At 34.8% G+C, this 10874-nt stretch overlaps 1 protein-coding gene across 1 annotated transcript; it reads right to left on the reverse strand.

Annotated features, from left to right (window-relative positions):
* Nucleotides 1-7470: 7470 nt before the first annotated feature.
* LOC120144634 (scarecrow-like protein 32) lies at nt 7471-9256 on the reverse strand. Its single transcript, XM_039158663.1, has one exon. It carries the CDS (start codon nt 9034-9036, stop codon nt 7747-7749), a length of 1290 nt encoding a protein of 429 aa, XP_039014594.1. The 5' UTR covers nt 9037-9256; the 3' UTR covers nt 7471-7746.
* Nucleotides 9257-10874: the final 1618 nt, after the last annotated feature.

Here is a 10874-nt window from a genome sequence, read left to right on the forward strand (position 1 = left end):
ATGTAATATGAAGTTTCTACAGGTTCAACTCCGATCAAGCTAGTAATTTCTTATGGACCTAATGTGACATTTGGGTAAGCTCCTAGGCCTAATGGGCTCCGGATATGAGGTAAGAATACTTACACTCCTCCAATGTTGAAGAAAGATAGATAACCTTGTTGTTTGCCCGATCTAGAAAAGACATCAAGTATAACCCCTGAATTGAAGTATAGCTAGAATAAGACAAATAAGATGGATTAGAAAGTTGATATAAGATAGTTTAAGGGTAATGGAAATGAAATATAAGTGATCAAAGTATTGTTGTGGAAGATGACAATAGTTGGACATTAGTAATGATGATGTTGATAAATCTTCAATAGTGTGAATGGTAGATGGATAGTTACTGAGGATGGAAGATGAAATTAATGAAGATAATATCTCAAACTCGCCAAATAAAAAACTATGCTATAGGAGCATAACCACATTCTCTACAAACTTGTTTGAGGGTGGTAACAAGGAATTTGACACGCTATCTATAAAGAGATAGGAACCAGAAGTATCAAGGTGGGTAAAATGATTTCACAAGTTTAAAAGCTTGCTCAATCGATATAGTTCTGAAAGAACTTGAAAGAGAATAAACTCACAAAGTGTTTGATTGATAAGATAATTGATTGCTTAAAATTGACAAATGCTTTTCTATTTATAGGCTACATGCTTAGGGAGAAAAATCAAGCCATTTAATGATATGATTCTTCATCTTCTTACACTCATTTATGACGTCCACTAATCCATGAAGTTTAAGAGTTGTTCATGCATTTATTCATGGCTTCATTATAGCCGAATACTCCCCCTTGGTAGGTTCAATCTCATACCTATTCATCTACTTTGGGTGATGATTCAACTCCCTTTAGTGAATTGGAAAGTCATGCATAAATTGGTGATGATTTGGCTCCCTTTGATGAATGTGCATGCCATTTATGAGTTCATGAAGGGTGGAATTGCACCATGGCTCTTCATATGCTTCTTGGAAGATTATGGAGGCTTGGAATGGTTGGAAATCCCGTATAAAATTTAACCTGCACTGTCTTTAGTATTTTGGCTATATCTCGAGCTCCTGATGTCGAATTGATGTTATTCAAAGTTAGTTGGAAAGATAAGAGATAGGGGGTTTAAAATAAAGAAGTCATTATAGCCCAAAGATGCTCGAAAATAGCTAAAAAATGGCTCGTAATCTGACTAATTTGCACTGTCCTAATGTGTTTACATTGTGCACCTTAAATGCACCTTCAAAACAAACAAAACATCTTAAGTATGAAAATCTTAGGAATGAATGCTCTCACAAAACAAAAACAAACATATAAGTAAATATGCAAGTTTAGGATGAATATGAAACATAAATAAATATGAAACATAAGTAAATATGCATGGCCTAAGAGGAAATGAAACATAAGTTAACTTAAATGCTAAAATAAAGATGTGATCATATATTATAATAGTAGTTATAATGATTGGAAACATACTATTATAATCTATGGTGAAATATGCATTAAGGAACATGATCATAAAAGATGGAATACATAACATTAGTTACATGCATAACCAAGAACATTGATAATAGCTTTAGAAAACAAGTGAGGTTGTGTTTGCCTCCCCTTTGCTCCATCTTGATGAAGGTCAACATTAGAGGTATTATATGCAACAATGGGTATGAGTCTTGTGGGTTGAAATGAATCACATCATCATTCCTTTCTTTGAAGTGATTTGTCCCCAAATCAACAAGTTATTTAGAAAGACTGTAGGTAAATGTGTGCTTGGTCACTTCCTTCATTGGTTCTTTATAAGACAGATCTTCTGAAATGGTAATAATATTAATATCTAATTTTTCAAAAGATATAAGTTCATTATGCAAAGAAAGTTTATTAGAAATCTCATTTTCTGAAAACATAGGAGATGAGATCAAAAAGTATTCCCTGTTTGCTTCTCTTGAATTGTTAGGACAATCATCTTCAATATTCCTTGTTGTCATAAGGCATTCTCAAAGTAAACCTTTGCTAGAAAAGGCACTCATCTTTTGGTTCATCTCTTCTTTGGGTCATGTAGTCTTTTTTTTTCTCATAGCTCCAATACTCTCCTTCATTTTGATTTGATCTTCCTGAACTTGCCTCGAAGATAACAGAGTAAGGGTAATCTTTTTACCTTCATAATGGAATGAATACTGGTTTATGAAATAGTCATGTAATGTGCGATTTTCGTACTGCCATGGCCTCCCAAAGAGTAGATGGAAAGCATGCATATGTAGTACATCACAAAACACCTTATCTTGATGCTTTCCAATCGTGAAAGGAATTAACACTTTTTTGTCGACATTCAACTCTCCTCATTTGTTAAACCATTATAGCTTGTAGGGGTGCAGATGTTTCATGGTTTCTAGGCAAAGTTTCTCCACCATAATCGTTCTTGCGACATTGGTACAACTTCCTCCATTTATGATCATGAAACAGACATTGTTATTCACATTGCAACGGGTGTGGAAAATGTTTTCCCTTTGTGTTTCATATTCTCTAACTAACTGAATGTTCATGATTCTTTTGATTACTAAAGCTTCCTGTCGACTGCAGCTGTGACTTTCTCTTCTATTTTTTCATTAGTTTCATCATTTTCTTCTACTACTTCACATTTAGACTCTATGTCGCCATTTCTAAGAAGCAACATTGTATTTCAGTTAGGACATTGGGTTGTTACATGTCCTCTCACAAGACATTTGATACATCAGATGTATCTGGAACATTCATTCATTTGCTTTCCTTTGTTCTTCTCAACATTATGCGGTTTGGTTTGAGATGACTCTGTTGTTTCATTGATAGGTGCAGGGATTGGTTTCCTCACATTTTTTTGTTCCATCTTGAGGTGGTAGGATTGCGATTCATGTGTCTCCTCTTGAGTTGCCGCTCAATCTTCATAGCCATTTAGACTATCTCATCAGTTTCAATGTAATGGTATAACTCCAAAGTATTGTTTATCTCTGGGTTGAGTCCTAAAAGAAATCTTTCCATTATTGCTTCGCGGTCCTCTTCTACATTGGCTTGAATCATTGCAACCTCCATTTTCTTATAGTAATCGTCCATGCTTCAGGATCATTGCTTAAGATTCTGCAATATGAAAATGATCTCGATGATAATGAACATGAATAAAACATAACCTCATTATACCTTTTATCTCGTGCCAAGTAGATATAGGACTTTTTCCATTCCTCATTCGGTTACTAATAATTTGGTCTCACCATATCAATGCATATTCAGTGAACTTCATGGTTTCCATTCTAACTTTCTTTATTTTTGAGTAGTTATGGAAACTAAAAGCATGCTACACTTTACTTTCCCATTCAAGATATACTTCCAGGTCGGTCTTCCCTTGGAAATATGGAATGCTGATGCGGATATTGTTCAAGTTATTATCAATTGCAGGAATTGATCGCTTTGAGCCTTGTAAGGATGCTCGCTCTATCTCCTCATCATCCTCTTGGGTTTCTGGTGCATTGTTTTCTTAATAAAGTGGTTGTTTCCCTCTGTGGTCAACATTGTTACGTCATTGTTGAGTTCCTTCTTGTTGATTCATTATCTTATGTAAAGCGTCAAACTCTTCTCAGAACATTCACATTATTCCGCCTATCAATGCTTACAGTTGTAGATTTGTTCTTCCCTCATTGTTCATAGGACATTGAGACATTGTCAGTAAAATAAATATAAAAAAATAAAACCTTACCAGTACGCTCAACAAAACCTCACAAATACTCCAAACAAACTTTGGTTTCATTCTACTCAATGCTGGTGTTTGCACTCAGGAATATGATTTTTGGCTTTTAACAGTTCCATTTATGTTCTCACTCACTCCTTTTTCCTTTTTCCTCTTGATCCCTCTTGTTGAGTCCTTCCATAACTAACTCAAGTTCAAACAAGTCTTCAACCTTGTGTGTGCTAACTGAAATATTGGTTAAGGTAAGAAGAAGAAATGGTTAAAAGAAGAAAGAATTAAAAAAAAGTAAAGAAAGAATTTGGAGACTTACAATCCAAATATAACACTTACTAACCTCCTATTACGAGAAAACAACAAGGTTATCTCTTTAAGTTTAGTTTTTGATGGTAAGAGTATCTTTAAGGTTGTTATTTGCACTTTTACACTTTTCCTCTTATTGTGATTTTCTTTTTCTTTCTTTTGAACTCCTCTAAATGTTGTACGAGCCTCTTTTTTTTGCTTTCTTTTCTTTTGTACTTATTTTATGATGTTGCAACTTCAATAGGACTTGTTGTCAATCCATCAATAGCTCTTATACCACTTGATGTAAGACTAACTAGACTCCTCTAATGTTGAAGAAAGATAGACAACCTTGTTGTTTGCCCGATCTAGGAAAGACGCAAGTATAACCCCAGAATTGAAGTATAACTACAACAAGACAAATAAGATGGATTAGAAAGTTTATATAAGATAGTTTAAGGGTAATGGAAATGAAAGATAAGTGATCAAAGTATTGATGCAGAAGATTATGATAGTTGGACGTTGGTGATGATGATTTTGATAAGTCTTCAATGTTAAAAATGGTAGATGGATAGTTGTTGAGGATGGGAGATGGAATTGATGAAGATAGTATCTCAAATTCTCCAAAGAAGAAACTATGTTATAAGAGCATAACCGCGTTCTCTACAAACTTGTTTGAGGGATGGTAACAAGGACTTTGAACCACTATCTATTAAGAGATAGGAACTAGAATTATCAAGGTGGATAGAATAATTTCACAAGTTTGAAAGCTTGCTCAATCGATATATTTCTCAAATAAATTGAAAGAGAGATAAAATAACAAAGTATTTGATTGATAAGATAATTGATTGCTTACAAATGGCAAATGATTTGCTAGGCTACATGCTTAGGGAGAAAAATCAAGTCATTTAATGATATGATCTTCTTGCACTCATTTATGAAGTCCACTAAGCCATGAAGTTGAAGAATTGTTTATACATTTATGCTTGGTTTAATTATGGTCGAATACTCCCCCTTGGTAGGTTCAATGCTCATGCCTATCCATCTTCTTTGGGTGATGATTTAGCTCCCTTTAGTGGCTTGGAAAGTCATGCATAAATGGGTGGTTTGGCTCCCTTTGATGAACGTTCACGTCACTTATTATTTCATGAAGGGTGGAATTGAACCATGACTCTTCATATGATTCTTGGAAGAGTATAAATAGGTGGAGGCTCGGAATGGGTGAAAATACCATATAAAATTAAAGCCTACGTTGTGTTTAGTATTCCAGCCATATCTCGAGCTCCCGATGTCGGATTGATGCGATTGAAAGTGCGTTGAAAAGATAATAGATGTGAGATTTAAAATAAATAGATATCATAGCCCAAATATGCTTGGAATATCTCAAAAATGGCTCGTAATCTGACTGATGTACACTGTCCTAATGCGTTCACATTGTGCACCTTAAATGTACCTACAAAACAAACAAAAATCGTAAGTATGCAGAGCTTAGGAATAAATGCTCTTACAAAACAAAAAATAAACATATAAGTAAATATGCAAGTTTAGGATGGATATGAAACATAAATAAATATTATCATGGTTTGAAATGAAACATAAATAAATATGCATGGCTTAAGATAAAATAAAACATAAGATAACTTAAATGCTAAAATAAAGATATGATCATAGATTATAATAGTAGTTATAATGGTTTGAAACATAGTATTATAACTTATGGTGAAATATGCATAAATGAACATGATCATGAAAGATGGAAGACATAACATGAGTTACATGCTTAACCAAGAACACTGATAATAGCTTAAAAAACACAAGTGAGACTGTGGTTACTCCCCTTTGCTCCATCTTGATGTAGGTCAACGTTAAAGGTATTATAGGCAACAGTGGGTATGAATCTTGTGGGTTGAAATGGATTACATCAGGGTAAGAGCTTATGGATCCTAAGGCACTCCCTTAGGATGACACTTCCTTAGGGTAAGTCCTCATGGACTTGAGGCACACCCCTTAGGTGGTTCTTACGCTTCAGTTAGGATAAGTCCTTATGAACCCAAGGTGCTCCTTTGGTTGGCTCCTAGGTCCAATGAACCTAGGATTAGTCCTTTTGGATACAGTTATGCGAAATTGCATATGGTGAATGGTTATAGGGCAACTCTATGTTTTAAATAAAAAATATATTGTCACTTTACACTATGATTCTGAAATCAGTTTTGAAATTTACCTGTATGTTTTATTCTTTACTTATTGGAACACATTGTGCTCCCTATCACACTCCCCAAACTTTTCACTTTTATGATATTGTTGTGTAGGCGCCTCTGACCTGACATTTGGAGGATCGACACATTTCGTATAATATATTTTGTTGTAATATTTTTATTTTCCAAATTGCCTTTATGATTGGTGACATGTGTCTATATTTTGATATAATGGTTTTATGACATACTTTATATTACTACTGATGTATGAATTATTTATTCATTGGTTATTGGGTATTTTAATTTACCCATGATAATTTATGTTTTAAATTGATCAATTTGACTTTATAATTTTAATTACAATTTGAAAATGTTTTGAATTTTTTTTTATTGTAATTCGCTAAATCCAGTCATAACGTATACGCTAGAGGTTACACAACAATACTCCTCATTAGATCCGCATCCAATCACGTAAGGGTAGATGAACCCGCAGGTCCAATGCATTGTATTGTTAACTCAATATCAAGAACACTCACACAAGATGAACGAACTCAAAGGTTCTAAAGCACCAAAGTTCTAGACCACATCAATAAAATTAATCACGTAGGATAAACGAACCCAAAAATCAAAAGACATAGTTGCTCGATCCTAAATATGTCATTGTATCATATAAACTTTATCTAAATTATTTAGGCAATTAAACTCTTGTAACTTGCATTCATGAATAATAGATAAACATGGATAATCATAAGATATGGTTATGACTCAATTTTTGTAGCATGACATGATTTTTGTAACATCTCAATAACATGAAAATCTCACTATCATACATTGTCCATGTGAACTAAGTACATGGGTTATCATACTTAAAATATAACATTAATTCGAATTATATAAAATATACTAATTACTTATTATTGTCACAAAACTATAATATTAATTAAAATTATATAAAATCTACTAACTATTAATTATTGTCACAAAACTATAACACTAATTAAAATTATATAAAATCTACTAATTAGTAATTATTGCCACAAAACTATAACGTTAAATAGAATTATATAAAATCTACTAATTATTAATTATTGTCACAAAACTATAACATTAATTAAAATTATATAAAATCTACTAATTATTTTTGTTAAACTACGATATTATTAGCTCAATTAGAACTTCAATAATTTAGATAGATATAAGATAATAATTAAAAACTGGCTGTTGGGTGCTGCTACCCTGAAAACAATCAGCGCATCGGGTTTTAGCCGCATACAAATGCAAATTATATTTCATTTTTGTACATTTCTCTCCTTGCTTTTTACTGAACCAAAAACAAAAGCTATCTAAAGTCGCCTAATTTATAAAGAAGATGGAATAGGTTAATGGTATGAAACATGATTTTATCCACAAAATTCTGCGTTTTTTTTTGTCTTATGCCCATTTACAGCCTTTCGACAATGAGAGAAGCAGCTCCCTGTTTTGTCTCTGCTGTTTCAACCGGACCACTGATGTTTTTCTTTGTCTTATGTTCACACCCGTTTCAATCCTCCAACTCGGTCGAGGCCCAGGCCGTGGTGAACACTGAGTTGTGACCTTTCCATGTGAGAACCAGCATATCTTCTTCTCTCTTCATGCCCCATCCACTAGCATGTTCATCTAAAAGGGATTTAACTTCATTAATGGTGTCTTCACAAAATGCAAGGCTGAAGAAACCGGCATTTTGCATCCTTTGTGACAATTTTGCTCCGGATTCTAGCCTCTCTATCCCTCGAAACCCTTCTAAACCGATGATGTTATCGATTTTGTGACCCATATCAGATTCGTATTCATGCCTTTGGGAACTATCTTTGGGCAAGAATGTCTCCAATGCGTCAAAGGGTATCCAAAGATAATTGAAGCATGTTGTGATCCTCGAACTGAGGCTCGGTGCGCTTAAATCACAATCCTCATCGACCACAACTGTAATACGAGGATTGAGGCCTTTAATTATGTCGAGGAAAGCATCTCGCAGCGAAAAACCATGCCCTTTTGTCTCATCGGACAAATAGCGTAGCCAGTTTTGACAGTTTATGACCAAAGCTTCGTCCTCCTCCCTAAGGTCTAGCTCGTAACGAGTCAACTGAGTCAACAGTGATTCATTGCACACACAAGGGTCATCCTTGACATGGAATTCAAAAGGCACGTCCCTGAACTTGGCGAAATTCACCAGTCGGTGTCCGACTTCCTCTTGCGACACGTTGAGCAAAGGAGGAACTTGTGGCCTGCAAGATGGCACCGTGATTCGAAGCGAAGGAGGCCCTTCGGGTCTCTTAGCTAGTGCGTCTATTAGAGTAGGCCACTGCATACCATGAGTGATGGTAAAATCTAATATATGAACTTTCGTGCATCCTTGGACGGCCTTAAAAATGGCACTGTTCGACACACAGAACCCGTAACGATGCCAAGGGATTAAATCGACGTACCTGGCTAGCTCGATGACAGTCATCAGCCTCCTCTGAAACATGCTTCCGCCGTTGAAATTCATGGCCGCGGGGAAAACCCTAGACGCTCTAGAGATGAGTGCCCTTAAGAACCATGAGGTGAGCCTCTGGTTTGTGTCGCCGACGGAGGAAGCGACGTTGTTGAGCACCCACATGACTTGCTGGGCCAAGGTCACATCGTTGTTTTCAAGAGCAATAGCGCAGTGAAGAAGAAGCTTCTCTATGCATGCCCCGTCAAGACTACCAAGGCATCCTTTGAGTGCTCCGGTTATAGAATCATGTGGCGTGTTCAAAAGGCTAGGGTTTTGAAGGGAAATGGATGCACCGCTTCCTCTTACCTCACTTTTCATTCGTTTTGTTGAAAACTAAACAAAAATTAAATAAAGCTAAAAAAAGAGGGGGTAATTAATTAGGGTTTTGTTGAACTTGAACCAACGCGCATGGAAGATATTGATGACTCTTTTGTTTGTTTGACAATTGTTTGGCTGGTATTTGTATATGGGAATTGAAGAGCTGGGGATTTTCCTGGTTACTATGAGGTTTTGAACTTGGGAAGAGAACTCTACACAAATTTCCTGTGTTTTAAATGTGTTGAGAGAAATAGGAAGACAGAAAGACTTAGGTTAGCTTGAAGCCTATATATAGGGAAGGATCGATGCACGAAGTTAGTAACGAATCTAAAAATATTTTTGAGGATAAATACACGTATGTTAATAATATTAGACATAAATAAAATTTTTGAATAAAGATTATCAATAAAATAGATAACTAACAGAAAATTTAGATTTCTAAGTGTACACATACATACTCTCAAGAAGCTGTGAATCCGTACTGTACAGAACGATTTATCCATGAACCCATACATGCAGCCAAAATATTTAAGAATAAAGTAAACTAGAGGTTATTCAATCATGTTTAAATGAACCCATTAAGTTATCTGTTTACAAGATAGTATTGACAACAAACACCATGTAGATATAAGACTCAAATCTTCAAAGAAAAACGTCGTTCGTTCTCTTTTATTATTGACTCAAATCAATGAGTTGTAGAAATTCGTTTTTTAAGTTATAGCTTTAATGTTGACAAATCATTCATAAGGTAAATTTGGCAATTGCAACGTTGCTAACGAGTTATTCTCCACTCTGGAGTCTTCACTTGCCCTCGTCTACTAATTGCAGTGGTTTTATGTATAAAAGAGGGTGAAGAATAAGTTAAGGGAGGTGTCTCAGCCGGCCATCCTTTTTGTCCATTTTTTGCTCATTGAATTCCATTAAGACAAACCCAGCAATAATTCATCATTTTTTTTAGTTTAAATTGGAATTTTCTTTTGTTTCATAGAGTTTAGCGATTGATAGCTACCTTTCCCTTCCGGTACAAAACAGGATGGTGTAAATGTGATGTAATATGATTGCCAGTGCCCTCGTGATGCCACTAGTAAAGACAAATTAGACCAGTTCCCCATAACCCACAGGGACAAAGGACTTAACTTATGACTATTTCCCTGCAATGTTACTCATTTCATCTTGCATATGCTTTTGCAATTTGACCCCTTCGGTTTTTATTTCTAATATTATTATTATTTTTTGCATAAAGTATACTGATTCAATGTTGTTTGTTTCCCTCGATCCAGGTTCATATACGACATTTTGGTGAATTCGGAAATGAGGATGTTTGGCAACATTTGCTTTTCTAATTAACTGAAAATAGGGTCAGTGGGGTTTATGATTTCGTCTGAAGAAATATGTGAATTGTGGTTCATTAGATAGTTGATAATGAATTCTTCAGTAAGATCGATATTATATTTTTAAAGCGTCTATGTGTGATTTTAGAGTCAGAATTTTATCTCTTGTATTATGCATGGAGTGTGAATTGAAGAGAGCTTAGGTTCATAATTTGGGTGCATATGAGCTATTTCTCACACCCCAAATACAATACGAGAGAAAAACTCCAAACTCAAACTGAGCAATGCATAAACACTTTGATGATACAAAAGACAAAATCTTAACTTTAAAATCCACCACAAGATCGCAAAACCTTGTTATATACAAATTTTAACATGCTAAAATTAATGCTGGGATTTGCCACATTATTTCCCATATATATAATTATATTGATTGAGATTTGCATGTCTATCCTTATACTAAAATCAATTTATATCAACCCATCAAGCAATATGAATAATAAAAGA

This window comes from Hibiscus syriacus, unplaced genomic scaffold (assembly GCF_006381635.1).
Source record: "Hibiscus syriacus cultivar Baekdansim isolate YM2019G1 unplaced genomic scaffold, ASM638163v2 tig00110890_pilon, whole genome shotgun sequence".
Lineage (NCBI taxonomy): Eukaryota > Viridiplantae > Streptophyta > Magnoliopsida > Malvales > Malvaceae > Hibiscus > Hibiscus syriacus.